At 50.0% G+C, this 23059-nt stretch overlaps 3 protein-coding genes across 3 annotated transcripts; 1 reads left to right on the top strand and 2 right to left on the bottom strand.

Annotated features, from left to right (window-relative positions):
• Window positions 1-715: 715 nt before the first annotated feature.
• On the bottom strand, window positions 716-1636 carry LOC311428122 (olfactory receptor 14C36-like; the record flags this gene model as incomplete). Its single annotated transcript, XM_084539674.1, has 1 exon — window positions 716-1636. The coding sequence occupies one exon, from the start codon at window positions 1634-1636 to the stop codon at window positions 716-718; it is 921 nt and encodes a 306-aa protein (XP_084395800.1).
• Window positions 1637-10440: 8804 nt separating this feature from the next.
• On the top strand, window positions 10441-11376 carry LOC311428123 (olfactory receptor 14C36-like; the record flags this gene model as incomplete). The annotated part of the gene is made up of 1 exon (XM_084539675.1): window positions 10441-11376. One exon carries the CDS (start codon window positions 10441-10443, stop codon window positions 11374-11376), a length of 936 nt encoding a protein of 311 aa, XP_084395801.1.
• A 3681-nt stretch (window positions 11377-15057) lies between these two features.
• Window positions 15058-15993, bottom strand: LOC311428124 (olfactory receptor 14C36-like; the record flags this gene model as incomplete). Its single annotated transcript, XM_084539676.1, has 1 exon — window positions 15058-15993. The coding sequence occupies one exon, from the start codon at window positions 15991-15993 to the stop codon at window positions 15058-15060; it is 936 nt and encodes a 311-aa protein (XP_084395802.1).
• Between the last annotated feature and the right edge of the window lie 7066 nt (window positions 15994-23059).

Consider the following 23059-nt stretch of genomic DNA (forward strand, 5'->3'; position numbering starts at 1 on the left):
CCAGCCCCTGCCCACCTCTCCCCAGCTCCCTACCCTTACCTGCTCATCCTTTTGGCCCTTTCAACTGAAGGCCTCTGAGACCTTCGCACTGTGACCCAGCTGTGTGCCCTGACATTGCAGAGCTCCCATCAGTAAATCCATCCTTTGACTTAGCTTTACTGTGAAGATCCACTCACTGCCCACCCAACACAAGGCACACAGTGTCCCAGGATAACCCTTAGGATATTCTGGTGGCTCCCAATACATCCTTGATGCCACCAGTCCTGTCAAGTTTCAAACCCAGGAAGCTGCTTCTTGACTGGTCATGTTCTCCAGGGGCACTGGGCATCCACCAGTGATGACTCAGTCCAGCCCTGACTCCCTCACCCAAAACCTGGTTCCCCCATGCCCCTGTGTCCAGGTGGAACCCCAGTACAAGACCACGACCTTCAGTCTGGTACTCCCTGATTATCTTCTGCAATCCAGTTTGGGAGCCCTGAGCACTGGGCAACTTCCTTTTACTATCAAGATACTACAACAAAGGCCAGGTGTCATTTAGGGATAAACACATTCAGAGATAGCCTCTGGCTCATGCAGAGAACTGGTTATCTGGAAAAGAGGAATGAAAGCACACATTTAACAGCAAGCAGAATTTTAAAGAATGCTCTACCCAAAGGTCAGAAATTGCCTGAGATTAACTTGAATAAAACTAGAAAAGTGAGATACCAATTTATTGCTAAATAAATATAATCAGTTTCTTCAGTGTGGCTTTCAGCTCCTGGTTCCTCATGCTGTAGATGAGGGGGTTCAGTGCTGGAGGCAGCACCGAGTACAGAAATGACACCACCAGGTCCAGGGATGGAGAGGAAATGGAGGGCGGCTTTAGGTAGGCAAACATGACAGTGCTGATAAACAGGGAGATCACAGCCAGATGAGGGAGGCACGTGGAAAAGGCTTTGTGTCGGCCCTGCTCAGAGGGCATCCTCAGCACTGCCCTGAAGATCTGCACATAGGACACCACAATGAAAACAAAACAACCAAATGCTAAAGAAACACTAAACACAACTGCCCCGACTTCCCTGAGGTAGGCATCTGAGCAGGAGAGCCTGAGGATCTGGGGGATTTCACAGAAGAACTGGTCCAAAGCATTGCCTTGGCAGAGGGGAAGGGAAAATGTGTTGGCTGTGTGCAGGACAGCAATGAGAAAGCCACTGCCCCAGGCAGCTGCTGCCATCTGGGCACAAGCTCTGCTGCCCACAAGGCCCCCGTAGTGCAGGGGCTTGCAGATGGCAACGTAGCGGTCGTAGGCCATGACGGTGAGAAGGGAATACTCTGATGACATCAAAAATACAAAGAGAAAGACCTGTGCAGCACATCCTTGATAGGAGATGGCCCTTGTGTCCCAGAGGGCATTGGCCATGGCTTTGGGCAGAGTGGTGGAGATGCAGCCCAGGTCAAGGAGGGCGAGGTTTAGGAGGAAGAAGTACATGGGGGTGTGGAGGTGGTGGTGGCAGGCTACGGCGCTGAGGATGAGGCCGTTGCCCAGGAGGGCAGCCAGGTAGATGCCCAGGAAGAGCACGAAGTGCAGGAGCTGCAGCTGGTGCGTGTCTGCGAATGCCAGCAGGAGGAACTCGCTCACTGAGCTGATGTTGGGCATTTGCTTTGGACATGGATACTGCAAAATGAGAAACAAATATACATATATAGAGTCTTATGAGTAAAGTCTTTGACTAAAATTCAGTAAATTCCCAGTGAAAGCCTTACATTCCCTGTTTCCAAGAGCACCTTTGTCTATCTCCCTGTCTGGAGCCCTGCTTTGTATTTGCTGAGTGTCCTGTACACAGCAGCCACTTCTGCCCATCAGCCCCCAGTGAGACACATGCTCCACTGCACTGACAAATGTCATTGCTGTGGGGGCAAAGCTCAGCCAGAGGGCACATCCAGGAGGGCTGCTCTGTCCATCCCCTGGTGCCCAGCTGCTGGCTGCTTGCAGCACTCAGCTGGGGGATGGATGCACACAGAGGTTGTGTTGAAAAACCACATCCCCTTGTTTGCAGGTCCTAAAGAAGAGCTCAGAAAAACCCTGGTGCAGTGTGTAAGCAGAGTGAAAAGAAGGGATATTCTCACGTTCATCACTAACCTGTTTGTGTCTCAGTTCAATGCAATAGGAAGCTCAGTCACCAGTGCAAATCCAGCTACCCCATTAACATAGAGCCTGCCCCACAATCAGAGCAGGAAGAGGCAGGCAGAGAGTGCAGAAAGTGCCTTCTCTTTTCAGGCAGCCCCTGCACTGCCCTTCCTTTGCCCAAGCCCCTGGGCTCCCAGTCCGGCTGAGTGCAGGGACCCTGCTCTCCACCACAGCCCTGGGCAGCCCTTCCTGCACCCCCGGCTTCTCCTTCCTCCAGGACCTGCAGCTGCATTGCCCTCCAGCAAGAGACTTACCGGGTTCAGGGCTGGGAAGTGTTCTCCCCCAATGAGTTCTGTGCATCCTGCCACTTCTGCCTGCCTTTAAGCACTCTGTCTCTGCAGGCAGTGCCCCCAGCCCTGCTGCACTGTGCAGAGGAGCTGCTCCTGGCCACAGCTGTCTCTCTGCACCACGGCCCTCTTGCCACGAGCTCTCTCTGTCCCATGAGCCTGGCCCAGCTCAGCAGCACAACACCAGCCCAAGGCACTGCAATCACCCCTCTGGGGGCTTTGCTGATGAGCCCACAAACCTCAGGCACTCAGAGACAATTGAAGACATCTCTCCAGAAGTGCAAGTCAGAGGCAAGTTTCCTGCAGTGTCCCCCTGAGGGCCAGCACTGACACAGCCTCCCTTGGAGCTCGTTAGAGCAGAACCCTGGAGGCAGTGAGGACAAGGAGACAAAGGCTATGTGAAGGTGACACTGATGTGTAGGAAACATGGATGTGTGTCACCAAGCACAAGGGTCAGGCCTTGTCCCTTGGCCCATAGGAAATGAGATCCTTTCCCTTGACAGGTTGCTCATGGCTCTTTGTTGGGCAGTAGGAGATGGGGATGTGCATGGTCAAGTGAGGAGAATGGTACGACCCCTGCCTGCTACATGGGTTGGCGAGGAGTTAATTAGGCTCCGTTGCTTTGATGATTAGCAGTCTCCTTATAAGGTTCAGTGGCAGAGACAACAGACATAGCCATGAACACAAATATCTCATAAGGCAGCTCTGTAGGAAGCTGGCCTGGTTCCTGGTGAGCAGTCACCACTGCTCGTATGGCATCCCTCGTGGTGCCTAAGACCCTCCTCAACCTGCGCACTGCTCACTCAGCAGGGTCCCAGTCTGCCCCCATGTGTGGGGTTCCTCTTCCTCTGCTGCATGACTGGGCTCTTCTTCTTGTAAATGTCAAGAGGTTTCTCAAGGCAAAATCCTTCAGTTTCTAAAGATTCCCCCACACTGATGCTCCATTCTGTCAGCCATTCATGGCTGCAAGCAGACAGTTCAACCTTTGTGTCATTGTGCTATCTCTGAGAAGACAGCAGCATCAGGAGCTGCAGGAAAGTTTGGATAATACAGGAGTAACCAATTGAATGGAATTGCAGCACAGAGTCACAGAAGGTAGGGGATGGAAGGCTGCCAGGTTCCACCTCTTCTGTGCTTCCTTCTCATGCATGCCGCAAGTTTGTCTGAAGCAGTGTCCAAAATGTTTGGGGCTCTGCAGGTGAAAATTGGAAGGGCCAAAGACAAGGTGGAGCTCAATCTGTATATGACTCTCAAAGACAAACACTGTTGAAAGAAATACTTTAAAAAAGGAGGATTAAGGAGAATCATCATCCTTTATTGGATGTGGGGGAAATCTGGTAAGGATCTCGAGATAAGGTAAAGGCTGAGGTACTTAATTCATTCTTTACCTCTGACTCTACCAGCAAGACCCGTTGTTGTTCTGGACATTTCTTCCTCCTCATGGACAGTGCCAACATTCCAGGGCACGCTTCGTGGGTTTTTCTCCTCCCCTTCTCTTTCCTACTACCAAAGTAAACTCCATCAGGGTGGAAACCAATCCCGAAGTAGGCATCCCAACCCAGCAGGCTCCTTGTGGCCTCTCAGCCAAGCAGACACAAGTCACCTCAGCAGCAGCTTCCAAGTCAGGGGCCTGCTGCTGGCCTTGCAGCTTCTTGGCTAGACACAGCCAAGCCTTGTGCCTGCTGCTGCCCACTCATGGACTCAAGCAGAAGGGACAGGACAACCCATCATGGGGCCTTCTTTCTGTCTGGGTCCTCCTGGCTCTGGAGGCAGAGGGGATCCCCCAGTCAGCATGCCAAGCAGCTGCCTTCTGCTGGCCTAGCAGGGCCACTGCCAGATGTCAGCCCAAAAGTGCAGCTCCCAGGGAGAAGCCAAGGCTGACCTGCCACCTCCAGACACAAGTGACCTCCCAGTCCCTTTGCGTGACACGTTCCTGGTGCTGCCCTATCAAGTGCAGAGACAGAAGTGACCTCACATTCACTGCCACAGTCACATTCCTCCTGCTGTGGCTGGAGATGCTGAGGCAGAGCTGAGCTCATCAAAGCATTCCCAGTTATTTCCTCCTTGTGTCCCACAAACTGATCAGATCCATGGCTCCTCACATTCAGCTTTGAATGCCATTTGACTACACAGCAACCTCAGTTCCTGCCTTGCCCCAAGGTGCCAAGCGTCTTAAGGTAAGGTTTAGGAGGGGTGTTGAAGCTGAGAAGGTTAATGCACAGGTACAGGGACTTTCAATGTTATTTGTACATGTATGGTATTAGGGACTACGGCTCACCTATCTGAATTAAAGATTAAGGAATAATTAGTTTTTTGTGTTACCGAGTGTTTGGTATTCTGTTTAAGGTGTGACATCTGTGGTTAGGGTATTGTCAAGTTTTGTGGTCTAGGGTTTGTTTAGCTCTGTTAAGAAGAATGAAGTGATCTTTAAGGTCCCTTTGAACCAAAACCATTCTATGATTCTGTGATCCCATGTTTCTATGATTACCTGTGACACTGCTACTGTTGTCCATACAAAGCTCATAATGTCTCTCCTCAGAGCTTTTAACCAAGATTTTTGGTTAGTCCAGCTGGCATTCTCTTACAAGTGGTGTCCCCCAGGGGTCAGTACTAGGACCTATCTTGTTTAAGGTCTTTATTGATGACCTAGATCAGTAAGTCTACAGATGACACCCAGTTGGGAGATAGTATTGATCTGCCTGAGGATCAGGGTCGTGCACTTTGGCCACAATAACTCCATGCAACGCTATAGGCTTAAGGCAGAGTGGCTAGAAGACTGTGAAAAGGAAACAGACCTGGGAGTGTTGATGAACGCTCGGCTGAACATGAGCCAGCCGTGTGCCCAGGTGGCCAAATAGGCCAAGGGTATCCTGGCTTGTATTAGAAATAGCGCAGCCAGCAGGAGCAGGGAGGTGATCATCCCCCTGTATTCGGCTCTAGTGAGGCCACACCTCGAGCACTGTGTTCAGTTTTGGACCCTTGTTACAAGAAGGATATCGAGGCCCTGGAACATATCCAGAGAAGGGCAACCAAACTGTTGAGGGTTCTGGAGCACAGGTGTTATGAGGAGTGGCTGAGGGAGCTGGGATTGTTTAGTGTGCAGAAGGGGAGGCTCAGGGGAGATTTTATTGCACTCTACAACTTCCTGAAGAGAGGTTGTGATGTAAGGCGGGGATCAGCCTCTTCTCTCAGATAACTAATGATAGGACTCGAGGAAAAGGCCACAAGTCGTGCCTGGGGATGTTTAGATTAGATATCACAAAAAACTTTTCTAGTCGGGAACTGGAATGGTCTGCTCAGGGAGGTGGTGGACTCACTGACCATCACAGTGTTCAAGAAGCACCAGGACAAGATGCTAGGAGATATGGCTTAGTAGCTTAGTGGGTACTCTTAGTGATAGGAAGGTTGGACTAAATGATCCTGTAGGTCCTTTCCAAATTCGTGTTTTTATGATTTCTATGACTCTATCATAGGACAAGGGAAATGGTTTTAATCTTCAAGAGGGTAGATTTAGATTCGATAGTCAGAAGAAATTCTTGACTTGGAGGTGAGGCACTGGCACTTGTGCAGTGGGTTGAGAGGTCACCCAGAGGGAGTTTGGATCAGCCCATGCCCTTGTGTTTGAAGGAACAACTGGTGAGAGTGGAGAAGCAGCAGTGAAATCATGGGAACAGCAGAGTGAGAGCAAGGTGGGGAAGATAAGTGTCTGTCTGCAGCCTTCAGGGAAGTGTGGGACAGCACAGGAAAGCGTGCAGAGGAGAAGGCAGAGGGCTCTGACAAGAATGGAAGGCTGCAGCAGCACTGACATCTTTGTCCCCTTGGCCATGGCTTATGAGAAGACGTGTTATACTCATGGCATTTGGACCATGAATTCTGCTTTCAACCTTGTGCAAACACCGGGAGGTGTCATATCACTGCCCTTCACATGATATTGTGGACATCACACCCTACCCCACAGACCCCAGGAAGAGTGAGACATGGGGATGCTGGGGGTGCAGGTTCTCCCCTCCCAGTGGCTGGGGTCAGGCCTTGGCCCTTCTGCTTCACCAAAATAAACAGTGATTTTCTCAGCACAGTGCCTTTGCCTCTCTATAATCATGGCTTCCAGTTATCTGCCCTAACAATTCCCACAGGAGGCTTTGTGAGTAACCGAATAAAATAGCCCACAGAGTATTGAGTATTCTAATACTACAGAATAGTGTAGCCAACAGAGGTGACACAAGTACTCTGATATAATGACAGCCATCAGAAAGCTGATCCCAGTTAGATGACTGATATGGGGAGGTCAGGAGTAGCCTGGCCAGGAGAAATGTGAGATTTGGGGGAGGGAAGAGGAAGGGAAGAGGAGCTCGGAAGTTTACCTTTGTAGAGGTAAGAGGGTTCCTGTAATGTTGATGCTGCTGTAACACTGACTTCAGTTTTGTAACGCCTTTAAACAATAACAATAATCCCTCAACCTAAACATTAGCCGAACATGCTGACAGGAATCCACTATTGTAAAGCAGAACTCAAAATATCACCTCAAGAAAAACTCAGCCCGTAGCCCCTTTTTCTTACATTTCCTCTCTTGCTCACCCTAATCCCTGCCCTTAACACTAACATTAAATGCTCTATTTATCCCAAGACTTCTTCCCAGACCTAAATAAAACCCTAATCCATAATGCTTTCCCATACCCTAACCAGAGACCTGACACCACAAACAGAACAGTAAACCTTCCAACTAAAATTTTGTTTACTCTCTAAACCAGAAAGGTAAGTCCTAGTCTGTAGGGGACAACAGAGAGGTGAGCTCTACCTCAGGATCTCCTGCCCCAGCAGCAGGAATGTGACTGTGGCAGTGATTGTGAGGTAACTTCTGTCTCTGCCCTTGATAGGGCAGCAGCAGGAACGTGTCACGGAAAGGGACTGGGAGGTCACTTGTGTCTGGAGGTGGCAGGTCACCCTTGACTTCTCCCTGGGAGCTGCACTTTTGGGCTGACATCTGGCAGTGGCCCTGCTAGGCCAGCAGAAGGCACTTGCTTGGCATGCTGACTGGGGGATCCCCTCTGCCTCCAGACCCAGGAGGACCCAGGCAGAAAGAAGGCCCCAACATGGGTTGTCCTGTCCCTTCTGCTTGAGTCCATGAGTGGGCAGCAGCAGGCACAAGGCTTGGCTGTGTGTAGCCAAGAAGCTGCAAGGCCAGCAGCAGGCCCCTGGCTTGGAAGCTGCTGCTGAGGTGACTTGTGTCTGGTTGGCTGAGAGGCCACAAGGAACCTGCTGGTTTGGGATGCCTACTTCAGGAGTGGTTTCCACCCTGATGGAGCTTCCTTTGGTAGTAGGAAAGAGCAGGAGAGAAAAACTTGCCACAATGTGTGCCCAGGAATATTGGCACTGGCCATGAGGAAGAAGAAATGTCCAGCGGAACAACTGGTCTCGCTGACCTAGTCGGAGGCAAAGAAGGCATTAAGTACCTCATCCTTTACGTTATCTCAAGATCTTCACCAGATTTCCACTACATCCAATAAAGGATGATGGTTCTCCTTAATCCTCCTTTATTTATAGTATTTTTATAAAGAGTTTTTCATTGTCTTTAAGAGTCACAGACAGATTGAGCTCCAGCTGGGCTTTGGCCCTTCTAATTTTGACCTGCACAGCCCCATAACATTCAGGACACAGCTCCAGACAAACTGACAGCATGCATGAGAAGGAAGCACAGAAGAGGTGGAACCTGGCAGCTTTCCATTCTCTTCTGTGACTCTGTGCTGCAATGCCATTCAACTGGTTACTCCTGTATTATCCAAACTTTCCTGATGCTGCTGTCTTCTCAAAGATAGCCAATCACAAGCAAAGTTTGAACTGTCTGCCTGTAGACATGAAGAGCTGACAGAATGGAGCATCAGTGTGGGGAAACCTTGAGAAACTGCAGGATTTTGCCTACAGAAACCTCTTGGCATTTACAAGGAGAAGAACCCCATACTGCACCACAGGAAGAGAAACCCACACATCAGGGCAGAATGGAACCTTGCTGAGTGAACAGTGGCCAGGAGGAGGAGGGCCTGGGCACCACAAGGGATGCCATATGAGCAGTGGTGCCTGCTCAGCAGCAGCTAGGCCAGTTTCCCACAGAGCTCCCTTACGAGGAGCATGGCCAACAAGAAGATCTGAGTTATCAGACTCCTCAGAGATCTAGTGTGGTACTACACAGAAGAGGGTCTGCAGCCAGCAGGAAAAGACATACAGGTCTAGGAGTCCCTCAGACAGCCTGGTGTGGAGAGGATCAAGGGCTCTACCAAGGCTGAAAGTCTCAACAGGACTCAGGTCTTTGTGTCCATGGCTATGGCTGTTGTCTCTGCCACTGAGGCCTCTAAGGAGACAGCTGATTGTTAAAGCACCAGGGCCTCATTGCCTCCTCGCCCACACCCATGAGGCAGGCAGGGGTCGTACCATTCTCCTGCACTTGGCAATGCACATCCCCATCTCCTACTGCCCTACAAAGAGCCCTGAGCAAGGTGTGAAGGGAAAGGATCCCCCTTAAAATGGGTTGGATGTCAAGTCCTGGCCCTTGTGCTTGGTGACACACATCCACTTTTCCTACACATCAGTGTCACCTTCACATTGCCTTTGTCTCCTTGTCCTCACTGCCTCCAGGGTTCTGCTCTAACGAGCTCCAAGGGAGGCTGTGTCAGTGCTGGCCCTCAGGGGGACACTGCAGGAAACTTGCCTCTGACTTGGACTTCTGGAGAGATGTCTTCAATTGTCTCTGAGTGCCTGAGGTTCGTGGGCTCATCAGCAAAGCCCCCAGAGGGGTGATTGCAGTGCCTTGGTCTGGTGCTGTGCTGCTGAGCTGGGCCGGGCTCGTGGGACAGAGAAAACTCATTTCAAAAGTGATCCTGTTGCAGAGAGACAGCTGTGCCCAGGAGCAGCTCCTCTGCACAGCGCAGCAGGGCTGGGGGCTCTGACCGCAGCTGGCACACAGAGAGGAGGGAAGGAGAGAGGGGCTGAAGGCAGTTGGCAGTGGGAGGATGCTGAGAGCTGCCTGCAGGAGAAACCTGCACAGCCCTTGACAAGGTAAGGGTCTGGCTGCAGGGCCATGCAGCTGCAGGTCCTGGAAGGGTCTTCCGCTGGGTCTTGTTTCTGGGAGGGCAGTGGGCAATGCAGTAGGCTTTGAGAGTCCTGCTGGGTTGCAGTGTGAGGTGAGAAAGTCTGGCAGAAGCCCCTTGGAGTGTCATAACCCAGCTGCCCTTTTTAGCCAAGAGCTGGGTGTCCAAGTCTCCTCCAGACACTGCAGGGGATGCAGATTGGGTATTGGGACACCCCAGATTTTGAATATCCAGCTCTGTCCATGGGGCATTGTGCTAGGCTGCATGCTTCTTTCCCGCAGGATGCAGCTCTCTCGTGGCATCCTTGTGTTATCCAGGTACCTCAAGGAGAAGACCCCTCTGTACTAAAACCATGTCTGTGCTGCTGGATGGCTGTCTGTAGGCAGCTGGAGTGAGGCCTCTGCAGCCTTTGCGAAGAGGGAAAAGCTGAGATCCTGCTCATGTACCTGGAGATAAGGTGCGGATTCTGTCCATCTGCACTGGGGTTGGGGCTTCTTTGCTTTAAGCTGTCTCCACTTCTTTGGAAACGCAAGAGTGTGGTTGTTTTACTAAGCATAATAAAATCTGACTCGCTCTACAATGTGGTTGGAGGTGTTTTTTGCAACAACCCTGCAAAGTTCATGGATCTCATAAGTGGACTGAACTTGAGTTTCCCCCTTGTTCCTACTTTCTGACTGCTTCAGAGAAGGAAGGACACCTCTAAAGTCCCCAGCAATCCATGCTTGCAGTGCAAGTCTCACCCAGCATCAGCTGGGACTCAAGCGATGGAGCTGCAGAAAGCTCCTTTTGCAAAGAGAGGCTTCAGATGAGAGTGCTCTAAGGCTTGTAGTAGGTTTTCCTCAGAGAATTGTCTTCTAAACTTTTTCTGCCTTCTGCTTCTCTAGAGACAACTCTTCAATGTCAGAAAATGCCCAATGGCAGCTCTGTGAGTGAGTTCCTCCTGCTGGCATTTGCAGACACGCGCGAGCTGCAGCTCCTGCACTTCACACTCTTCCTGGGCATCTACCTGGCTGCCCTCCTGGGCAACGGCCTCATCCTCAGCGCCGTAGCCTGTGACCACCGCCTCCACACCCCCATGTACTTCTTCCTCCTCAACCTCGCCCTCCTCGACTTGGGCTGCATCTCCACCACTCTGCCCAAAGCCATGGCCAATGCCCTCTGGGACACCAGGACCATCTCCTATCAAGGCTGTGCTGCCCAAATCTTTCTCTTTGCTTTCTTGGTTGTAGCAGAATATTACCTTCTCACTGTCATGGCCTATGACCGCTACGTTGCCATCTGCAAGCCCCTGCACTACGGGAGCCTCCTGGGCAGCAGAGCTTGTGCCCAGATGGCAGCAGCTGCCTGGGGCAGTGGCTTTCTCAATGCTGTCCTGCACACGGCCAACACATTTTCCTTGCCCCTCTGCCACTGCAATGCTGTGGACCAGTTCTTCTGTGAAATCCCACAGATCCTCAAGCTCTCCTGTTCAGATTCCTCTCTCAGGGAAGTTTGGGCACTTGTGTTTAGTGTTTCTTTAGCCTTTCTTTGCTTTGTTTTCATCATGTTATCCTACGTGCAGATCTTCAGGGTAGTGCTGAGGATTCCCTCTGAGCAGGGCCGACACAAAGCCTTTTCCATGTGCCTCCCTCACCTGGCCGTGGTCTCCCTCTTTATCAGTACTGGCATGTTTACCTACCTGAAACCCCCCTCCATCTCTTCCCCATCCATGGATCTTATTGTGTCAGTTCTCTACTCAGTTGTTCCTTCATCAGTGAACCCCCTCATCTACAGCATGAGGAACCAGGAGTTCAAGGATGCAGTAAGGAAACTCTTTGGATACATGCTTCTTTGCAATCAATAATGTTTGTGAGTTCCCTGATTATTTCAGGAACTGTGAGGAAAATTTTTGTTACTATCTTTCTCTATCAATATTTTCTACAATTTTTTTCTTTTGATTTAAATTATGTTATCCTTAACCTGCTACCTGATTTTCTTATTTCTATTTTTTCATTTATAGTGACCCAGTCATCTAATTATTGAAAGAAGCAGGTTATGTAGAGAAACATAATAAATAAAAACAAAACAAAACAAAACAAAACAAAAAAACAGAACTACATTGTTATCTGCTGCAATCTCTTCCCATCTCCTCTGGAGCTGGGGGATCAGCCCCAGCACACAGGAGGGTCTCTGGGCCAAGAGCCCAGCTGCTACATGGATTTTGGGTGGGGGCTGCTGCTTCTCTGGAGCCATGGCCACGGCCAGCAGCAGGACGTGGCCTTGTCACTGCTTCTCTCTTTTGGCTTTCAGTGTGTTCTCCTGTGCTCTTTTATTCGGATAAGCCATCATATCTCATATGCCTTGGTGACAGTCCTGTTCTCTCTGCAGTGGCATCCCTGTGACTGCAGGCAGCAGCAGGCCCTGTGCAACCCTGGGTCACAGCTGCCACTCTGCAAGCACAACAGTAACAGGAGGGTCTTCCTCAGGGCAAACCCAGAAGCCTGGACATCTCTCCAAAGCTGCTGCCCGGAATAAAGGCAAGAGGTTGCTCCCTGCTCTTCTGTTTTCTGGGGTTCTAGTGCCGGGTTCTTCACCTGGGGCTCAACAACCTCAAGCAGAGCTACAGGCTGGGAGATGAGTGGTTGGAGAGCTGCCTGGCAGAGAAGGACCTGGGGGTACTGGTTGATAGTTGACTGAATATGGGCCAGCAGTGTGCTCAGGTGGCCAAGAAGGCCAACAGCATCCTGGCTTGTATAAGAAGCAGTGTGGCCAGCAGGGCTAAGAAAGTGATCGTCCCCCTATACTCAGCTCAGGTACTGAGAGTAGAGTGATGCAACCACTTGAGAAGCTAAAGTCAGAAAGAAAAGTTGAAGTGACTTGGAGTATTAATGAGCCCCACTGAGGTCTGTTACTAACAAAGCCTCCCCAGGGCCTTGTTAGGGCAGATAATTGGAGGCCATGATTGCAGACAGGCAAAGCACTGTGCTGAGAAATGTCTTGGTTGGTTTTAGTGAAGCTGAAGGGCCAAGGCCTGACCACGGCCACTGGGAGAGGAGACCCTGCACACCCATGTCTGGCTCAGGGCTAGTCTTGGGGTCTGTGGGATGTGGTGGGTAGCGTGATGCTATTAGAAGAACTTCATTTTGACACCTCCACACACCTGCACAGTGTTGTAAGGAAGCAATGCCAACAGTCAGCATGCCAAGCAGGTGCCTTCTGCTGGCCTAGCAGGGCCACTGCCAGATGTCAGCCCAAAAGTGCAGCTCCCAGGGAGAAGTCAAGGGTGACCTGCCACCTCCAGACACAAGTGACCTCACAGTCCCTTTCCGTGACACGTTCCTGCTGCTGCCCTACCAACTGCAGAGACAGAAGTGACCTCACAGTCCCTGCCACAGTCACATTCCTCCTGCTGGGACAGGAGATGCTGAGGCAGAGCTGAGCTCATCAGAGCATTCCCACCCATCTCCTCCTTGTGGCCCACAAGCTGATCAGATCAGGGTAAGCAAGAGAGTAAAGGTAAGGGAAAGGGGCTACAGGCTGTGTTTTGGCTTCAAGGGATACTTTGAGGTCAGGCATAAAAACAGTGGATTCCTGTCAGGGTGTAGAGTAGCATTGAGGTTTGGGGATTAATATCACTTTTTAAAATAAGGGAAAGGCTTTACATAACTGTTTGAAGTCAGTGTTACAGCAGAATCAACATTACCTGAACATTCTAACCTCACAGAAATCATTAATTTCTGCTGGCCAAGCTCCTTTTCCCTCCCCCAAATCTCATATCTCTCCTGGCCAGGCTTCTCCTGACTTCCCCATATCAGTCATCTTCGTCGGGGCAGCTTTCTGATGGCTTTCATGATCTCAAAGTATCTGTCTCGTATCTGTTGGCTACTCCTTTCTTGAGACTGACATGGCACCTAAGTCAGGATGGAAAATAACACAAAGACTGTAGGTGAACCCTGCACAATGTGCCCAGCAGCTCTTTTACCACCCCAAAATTTTGTTTCCTGCCTCCAACTTTTAGATATGGAATGGTTTCTGTGCACCCAGGCTATCTTTTTCCAAACTCTCATGCATGGTACAGTTTGCCCCAAGCGTCTTGGAGGCAGTGGCCCCCTCTGTGTAGAAAACTGAAAGCAGTCCTAAAGGATGACTTCAGGCAAAAGCTGACACCTCTGACATGACAACCCCTGTCCTCTGCCTGCTCACACCAGACTGAGCACTTGAGCTCTGATCAGTCCACCTCGGAGGAGATCCCCCCTTAGGAGGGAAGTGCTGCAGTGGAGGCCAGCTGTGCCACTGCCGTGCCCACCGCCTGTCCCTGCCTGCAGTCCCAGCACAGCCCCACAGCAGCACTGGCACCAAGTGAGAGGAGCAGCCGGGCCTGACCCCACCAGCAGGGCTCAGCAGGACAGGGCGGCAGTGGCAAGAGAGCAGCTCTGCATGCCCCAAGCGCTGGTGCTCCCTGGCCGTGCTGCTGGGATGGGACTCTTTTCCTCTGCACACCTGCAGATGGGCACTGCCCCTGCACAGCCAGGCCTGGTCTCAGAGGACAGATGTCAGACAAAATGGCAGTTGAATTTTAACTCCATTAAGGTTAAATTCACAGAGAGCATGGCTTCACATGCACAGAGTCTATGAGCTATATTCAACAGGTACACCCATATCATTTTAATGTGTGTTCATTAGCTGAATTAATATAATAAGAATTTGCACAAACACAACCACAAAAAAAAAAAAAAAAAAAAAAAAAAAAAAGAGTGGATATTGGTCCAATTATTGACATTACAAATCATATGCAGAAGCAGATCCGAAATTTCTTGCATCGAAGACACATCTAGTCATTAATTTCCACAAAGCATGCTTGACCTCTTGGATCATTATGGTACAGATGAGGACGTGCTCTGCTGGAGGCACCACTGAGTACAGAACTGCCACCACCAGGTCCAGGGATGGGGAGGAGATGGAGGGAGCTTCAGGCAGGCAACCATGACAGGCCTGAGAAAGACGGACATCATGGCCAGGTGAGGGAGGCACGTGGAAAAGGCTTTGTGGTGGCCCTGCTATAGAGACGACAGGACTGTCACCTAGATCCACAAGGTCTAATCCAAGTACACTGCTCCTACCTGTGGCAGCTGGGCTCCTGAACCTGAGCCCCTCCTGGATGCTGGGGCTGCTCCCCCAGCTCCAGAGGAGATGGGAAGAGAAGGAAACTGAGACCAATGAATTTCCGCTGAGTTCTTTATTGTCTTTAACTACCAAGGAAGCCTGGTTCTGTATGTACATTAGATGATGTGGTCAAACCTAACACAAGAAGTAACATTCAGAATGCTAAGAATGAGATTATTAAAAACAAAATGAAATATTGTTCAAATACTCACAGAGAAAAATAATTTAAAAAATGTTGTGTCATTTTCCCGAATACACTTTGATTTCTCTTGGGATTCTTATTAATGACAATGTTATGATAACACTTGTAATGATAGAAATGATATGATATAATGTGAATCAAAATATTTGCATATTATTAAGAATACATCTTCTAAAAGCATCATGGATGCTTAAGAAACATGTATGGAAACAGTTTCCTCACTGCATCCTTGAGCTCCTGGTTCCTCATGCTGTAGATGAGGGGGTTCACTGCTGGAGGCACCACCGAGTACAGAAGTGCGACGACCAGGTCCAGGGATGGAGAGGAAATGGAGGGGGGCTTCAGGTAGGAAAATATGCCAGTGCTAAGAAACAGGGAGACCACAGCCAAGTGAGGGAGGCACGTGGAAAAGGCTTTGTGTCGTCCCTGCTCAGAGGGCATCCTCAGCACTGCCCTGAAGATCTGCACATAGGAGAAAACAATGAAAATGAAACAACCAAATGCTAAAAAGATACTAAACAGAACTGCCCAAACTTCTCTGAGATAGGATTCTGAGCAGGAGAGCTTGAGGATGTGGGGGATTTCACAGAAGAACTGGTCCACAGCATTGCTGTGGCAGAGGGGCAGGGAAAATGTAGTGGCCGTGTGCAGGACAGCATTGAGAAAGCCACTGCCCCAGGCAGCTGCTGCCATCTGGGCACAAGCTCTGCTGCCCACGAGGCTCCCGTAGTGCAGGGGCTTGCAGATGGCAATATAGCGATCATAGGCCATGACAGTTAGAATTGAATACTCTGAACCAAAGAAGAAGACAAAAAAGAGAACTTGAGCAGCACATCCTTGATAGGAGATGACCCTGGTGTCCCAGAGGGCATTGGCCATGGCTTTGGGTAGAGTGGTGGAGATGCAGCCCACGTCGAGGAGGGCGAGGTTGAGGAGGAAGAAGTACATGGGGGTGTGGAGGCGGTGGTCGCAGGCTATGGCTGTGAGGATGAGGCCGTTGCCCAGGAGGGCAGCCAGGTAGATGCCCAGGAAGAGTGCGAAGTACAGGAGCTGCAGCTCGCGCGTCTCTGCGAATGCCAGCAGGAGGAACTCACTCACTGAGCTGCTGTTGGGCATTCTCTGACTTTGTACTTGCTTGTCTGTTGAAGGGGAGACGGCAGAAAAACGTTAGAACAAACTTCTATGAAGAAAACTGGAAATAAAACAAAAGGCTGGCTAACTCATATTCAGACAAGTGTCAGATCAATGAGCTTTGAAGTATTGCTGCAAAAGACTGAGCTGAATGCAAAGCAGAGCTGCAACTATTTCCCTCACTTTATTTTATTCTAGTTGCCCTATCCTAGTTGAGGTATTGGATTTCGACACTCCCTGACATTACTTGTACACTCACGGTGAAATCCTGTGTTTGCCAGGAGGCAAAAGGGCTGTCCCTAGGTGAAGACTGAGCAGAGCAGCTCTGCCCAGTGGTCCTGTTCTCAGTTGCTCTGTGTCACCTCTCTGAGCTGCAGGACCATCCCACTCAGATGTTTCCCTGAGAAGAAACAAAAGAAAACTGAGAGCAGAAAAGCCTGAGTCCAAGTGCATCTGGACAGAATCCTCACCTTGTCTCATGGGGTCTTAGCAGGATCTCAGCTCTTCCCTCCTAACCAGGGCTGCAGAAGCCTCACTCCAGCTTCCCAGAGACAGCCATCCAGCAGCACATCCAGGCACGGCCTTAACACGGAGGTGTCTCCTCCTTCAGGTACCTGGATGCTGCAAGGGCACAAGGATGCCACGAGAGAGCTGCATCCTCCTGGAGAGCAGTCTGCAGACCAGGAGGACACCCCTCAGACTAAGCTGGATATTCACAAGCTGGGGTATCCCAATATTCAAACTGCATCCCCTGCAGTGTCTGGAGGAGGCTTGGCCACCACACTCCTGGCTGACCAGGGGTAGCTATGTTATGACACTCCAAGGGGCTTCTGCCAGACTTCCTCACCTCGCACTGAAACCCAGCAGGACTCTCAAAGCCTACTGCATTGCCCACTGCCCTCTCAGAAACAACACCCAGCAGGAGGAGACCCTTCCAGGACCTGCCGCTGCATGGCCTGCAGCCAGGCACTTACCTTGTCAAGGGCTGTGCGGGTTTCTACTGCAGGCAGCTCTCAGCATCTTCCCACTCCCAGCTGCCTCCAAGCCCTCTCTCCTTTTCTTCTCTCTGTGTCTGTGCCTCTGTGTCTCTTTCCTGCTGCGCTGTGCAGAGGAGCTGCTCCTGGCCACAGCTGTCTCTCTGCACCACGGCCCTCTTGCCACGAGCTCTCTCTGTCCCACGAGCCCGGCCCAGCTCAGCAGCACAGCACCAGACCAAGGCACTGCAATCACCCTTCTGGGGGCTTTGCTGATGAGCCCACGAACCTCAGGCACTCAGAGACAATTGAAGACATCTCTCCAGAAGTCCAAGTCAGAGGCAAGTTTCCTGCAGTGTCCCCCTGAGGGCCAGCACTGACACAGCCTCCCTTGGAGCTCGTTAGAGCCAAACCCTGGAGGCAGTGAGGACAAGGAGACAAAGGCAATGTGAAGGTGACACTGATGTGTAGGAAAACTGGATGTGTGTCACCAAGCACAAGGCCCATGCTCCCTAGGAAGGAGATCCTTTCTCTTCCCACATTGCTCAGTGTTCTTTGTGGGGCAGTAGGAGATGGGAATGTGCATGGCCAAGTGCAGGAGAATGGTACGACCCCTGCCTGATTCATGGGTGCATGCACAGAGATAATGAGGACCTTGTGCTCATTATCAAGATGTCTCTTCACAGGCCTCAGTGGCAGTGAGTTTCAGTCAGGCCTCAGTGTTGGGACTTTCAGCCTTGGAAGAACCCTTGCTCCTCTCCACACCAGGCTTTCCTAGGGATTCCCAGACCTTCACGTCTTTACCAGCTAGTTGTAGGCACTTGTCCGTGCGGTGTCACACCAGGTCTGAGCTGAGTATGATAACTCAGATCTTCTTGGTGGCCATGGTCCTCATAAGGCAGCTCTGTAGGAAGCTGGCCTGGTTCCTGCTGAGCAGGCACCACTGCTTGTATGCACCGCACTGATGTTTCATGCAGTCAGGTGTTAATGTCTGTACACAGATGGTTCAACCTTTGTATGATTGTGTTGTCTCTGACAAGACAACAGCAGCAGGAGTTGCAGGAAAGTTTGGATAACACAGGAATAACCAGTTGAATGGAACTGCAGCACAGAGTAACAGAAGCACAGGATATGGAAGGCTGCCAGGTTCCACCTCTTCTGTGCTTCCTTCTCATGCATACTGTCAGTTTGTCTGGAGCTGTGTCCTGAATGTTATGGGGCTGTGCAGGTGAAAATTAGAAGGGCCAAAGCCCAGCTGGAGCTCCATCTGTATATTTATGTCAAAGACAATAAAAAGCTGTTTATATAAATACTTTAAATAGAGGAGGATTACGGAGAATCATCATCCTTTATTAGATCTGAGGGGAAATCTGGTAATGATCTAGAGATAAGTTAAAGGCTGAGGTACTTAATTCCTTCTTTGCCTCAGTCTCCAGCAGCAAGACCAACTGTTCCCCTGGACATTTCTTCCTCCTTGTGATCAGCGCCAAACTTCCAGGGCACACATTGTGGCAAGTTCTTCTCTCCAGCTCTTTCATATTACTAAAGAAAGCTCCATCAGGGTGGAAAGCACTCCTGAAGTAGGCATCCCAACCCAGCAGGCTCCTTGTGGCCTCTCAGCCAACCAGACACAAGTCACCTCAGCAGCAGCTTCCAAGCCAGGGGCCTGCTGCTGGCCTTGCAGCTTCTTGGCTACACACAGCCAAGCCTTGTGCCTGCTGCTGCCCACTCATGGACTCAAGCAGAAGGGACAGGACAACCCATGTTGGGGCCTTCTTTCTGTCTGGGTCCCCCTGGGTGTGTAGGCAGAGGGGATCCCCCAGTCAGCATGCCAAGCAGGTGCCTTGTGCTGGCCTAGCAGGGCCACTGGCAGCTGTCAGCCCAAAAGTGCAGCTCCCAGGGAGAAGCCAAGGCTGACCTGCCACCTCCAGACAGAAGTGACCTCTCAGTCCCTTTCCATGACGCGTTCCTGCTGCTGCCCTATCAGCTGCAGAGGCAGAAGTCACCTCACATTCACTTCCACAGTCACATTCCTCCTGCTGGGGCAGGAGATCATGAGGTAGGGCTCAGGTTGTGATGAGGTGGGGGTCAGCCTCTTCTCTCAGATAACTAATGATAGGACTTGAGGAAAAGGCCACAAGTTGTGCCTGGGGATGTTTAGATTAGATATCACAAAAAACTTTTCTCTCAAAGAGTAGTCGGGAACTGGAATGGTCTGCTCAGGGACGTGGTGGACTCACTGACCATCACAGTGTCCAAGGAGCACCAGGACAAGGTGCTAGGAGATATGGCTTAGTAGGTTAGTGGGTAGTATTAGTGATAGGACGGTTGGACTAAATGATCTTGGAGGTCCTTTCCAAATCTGTGTTTTTATGATTTCTATAACTGTCATAGGGCAAGGGAAATGGTTTTAAACTTCAAGAGGGTAGGTTTAGATTCGATAGTCAGATGAAATTCTTGACTTGGAGGTGAGGCACTGGAACTTGTGCTGTGGGTCCAGAGGTCACCAAGAGGGAGTTTGGATCAGCCCATGCCCTTGTGTTTGAAGGAACAGCTGGCGAGAGTGGAGAGGCAGCAGTGAAATCATGGGAACACCAGAGTGAGAGCAAGGTAGGGAAGAGAAGTGTCTCTCTGCAGCCTTCAGAAAAGTCTGGGACAGCACAGAAAAGCCTGCAGAGGAGAAGGCAGAGGGCTCTGACAAGAATGGAAGGCTTCAGCTGCACTGACAACTTTTTCCCCTTGGCCTTGGCTTAGGAGGAGATGTGTTATACTCATGGCATTGGAACCATGTATTCTCCTTTCAACCTTGTGCAAACACCAGGAGGTGTCATATCACTGCCCTTCACATGATATTGTGGGCATCACACCCTACCCCACAGACCCCAGGAAAAGTGAGACATGGGGATGCTGGGGGTGAAGGATCTCCCCTCCCAGTGGCTGGGGTCAGGCCGTGGCCCTTCTGATTCACCAAAATAAACAATGATTTTCTCAGCACAGTGCCTTTGCCAACCTGTAATCATGGCTTCCAGTTATCTGCCCTAACAATTCCCACAGGAGGCTTTGTGAGTAACCGAATAAAATAGCCAACAGAGTACTGAGTATTCTAATACTACAGAATAGTGTAGCCAACAGAGGTGAGACAGGTACTCTGATATAATAACAGCCATCAGAAAGCTGATCCCAGTTAGATGACTGATATGGGGAGGTTAGGAGTAGCCTGGCCAGCAGAAATGTGAGATTTGGAGGAGGGAAGAGGAAGGGAAGAGGAGCTCAGAAGCTTACCTTTGTAGAGGTAAGAGGGTTCCTGTAATGTTGATGCTGCTGTTAAAACTGACTTCAGTCTTGTAAGGCCTGTAAACAATAACAATAATCCCTCAACCTAAACATTAGTGCAACATCCTGACAGGAATCCACTATTGGAAAGCAGAACTCAAAATATCACCTCAAGAAAAACTCAGCGCAGAGCCCCTGTCCCTTACATTTACTCTCTTGCTCACCCTGATCCCTGCCCTTAACACTACCATTAAATGCTCTATTTATCTCTAGACTTCTTGCCAGACCTAAACAAAACCCTAAACCATAATGCTTGCCCATACCCAGACCACAGACTTGACACCACAAACAGAACACCAAACCTTCCAGCTAAAACTTTGTTTACTTTCTAAACCAGAAAGGTAAGCCCCAGTCCATAGAGGACAAGAGAAAGGTGAGCTCTGCCTCAGGATCTCATGGCCTAGCAGGAGGAATGTGACTGTGGCAGGGACTGTGAGGTCACCTCTGCCTCTGCACTTGATAGGGCAGCAGCAGGAACGCGTCACACAAAGGGACTGTGAGGTCACTTGTGTCTAGAGGTGGCAGGTCAGCCTTGCCTTCTCCCTGGGATCTGCACTTTTGGGCTGACATCTGGCAGTGGCCCTGCTACGCCAGCAGAAGGCACCTGCTTGGCATGCTGACTGGGGGATCCCCTCTGCCTCCAGAGCCAGGACGACCCAGGCAGAAAGAAGGCCAAAACATGGGTTGTCCTGTCCCTTGTGCTCGAGTCCATGACTGCACAGCAGCGGGCACAAGGCTTGGCTGTGTGTAGCCAAGAAGCTGCAAGGCCAGCAGCAGGCCCCTGGCTTGGAAGCTGCTGCTGAGGTGACTTGTGTCTGCTTAGCTGGATGCAATTATCTGCCCTAACAAGGCCCTGGGGAGGCTTCATTAGAAACAGCCCTCAGTGGGCCCATTAATACTCCAAATCACTTCAAGTTTTCCTCCTGATTTCACTTTCTCTAGCAGTTGCATTATTCTCCTCTCAGTACCTGAGCGTCATAGCATCAGATCAAAATACACCATGGTACTCATTAAAATGCAGAAACTCCTAACATCTCTTCCATAGTTTTTTTCATGACTTCAAGACTTGTACAGCTAATGGCAGAGCTTGCATGAAGTAGTTAAGGAAGAAGATTTCAAAAAAGCAGCTAATACAAAACTGTTTTTGTTTAAAGGCTGAATTTTGCTGCATTTCAGTTTTGAGCATCATTCTCCTGTTGCTATTGATCCAGGGGGACTTCTTTGGAGACCTTCATTGGGAAGAAAAACAGAGTCTGGAGGTCTGACACCTCCACTGCCAGCAGTAGTCTTTGTCCCTGTAACTGTAGCAAAGTTCAGCACATGGAAAACTTTTTAAGATAATGAGGGAAAAAAATAAAAAATAAAATAAAATAAAATAAAATAAAATAAAATAAAATAAAATAAAATAAAATAAATTTGAAATGACCGTTGGATCCTGAGAAATTCTAAATGAATCTTAGTAGACAACTGGACATCCAGGGTGTCTCTTGGGTCTTCTGTAGAAAACTCAAGGTAAAAAGTGAAAAAAAAAAATCTTCCTGTGGCTGTAGCTGTACCCATGAGCTTGGCCTCTTTTGGGAAATTGTCCCCCTCCAGTCACACAAACCTGAACTGAGTAATGTGAAAAGACCTGCCCAGTCAATAGAGTAGGGCAAAGTCCTACTTGCTGTGCTATAGATGTAGAAGGCAAAAAGAATTGCATTGTGCCTGACACTGCTCTGGGACGTGTCACACAGGTCAGACAACTTTACCTTAGTGCTGACAAGTCCATCACATATGCACGCTCCCAAGCTCTACATCTACACCTTGGCTCTCCATTCAATGACCCAGCTCATGGATGGCAATCAGGGAGTCTCGGTTAGCGTGACGCTGCCTCAGGTGTGTCACCATGGTAGCCATTGGCACCTGCTGTTTTTCACCCCTCAGCAAACCCCCAACAGAAGGGTTCTGTGGAAGGCCAAGCAAGGTAGACAACTGTTTCATGTGGTTTATCTCCAAGGCAGCTCTGCCAAAGCCCCACCAGTGGTGCCCTCTTGGAATTCTGAATTCCCTCTCCTGAAGCAGTCTATGCCAAGGATGCACATAGCATCTGGGCCAGTCTCAATGGGGTGCTTTTGCCATTCCTTCCCAGTTAGACTCACTTCAGCCTCCAGTACAGTTAACTGTAAAAGTTAACTGTACTGGACAGTTAACTGTTACAGTTACAGTTAACTGTACAGTTACAGTTAACTGTTAACTGTTAACTGTACAGTTACCAGTTAACTGTTACAGTTACAGTTAACTGTACAGTTAACTGTTAAAGCCAGCATGGGTTTGTGAAGGGTAGGTCCTGCCTAACTAACCTGATTTCCTTTTATGATAAGATCACCCGTATGGTGGACCAAGGGAAACCAGCTGATGTGATTTTTTTGGACTTCAGCAAGGCTTTTGACACGGTTTCCCATAGGATCCTACTGGACAAAATGTCCACCATGCAGCTAAATAAAAACTTCATACGATGGGTGAGCAATTGGCTAACGGGCAGGGCCCTAAGGGTTATGGTAAATGGAGCTGCGTCAGACTGGCGGGCGGTCACCAGTGGGGTCCCTCAAGGCTCCATTTTAGGGCCGGTACTTTTCAATATTTTTATAAACGATCTGGATGTAGGAATAGAGGGTATTTTGAGCAAGTTTGCTGATGACACCAAACTTGGAGGAGTTGTGGACTCAAATGAGGGCGTAAAGGCCTTGCAGAGGGATCTGGAC

This window comes from Aythya ferina (genome assembly GCF_964211825.1).
Source record: "Aythya ferina genome assembly, contig: HAP1_SCAFFOLD_29, whole genome shotgun sequence".
NCBI classification, from domain to species: Eukaryota; Metazoa; Chordata; class Aves; order Anseriformes; family Anatidae; genus Aythya; species Aythya ferina.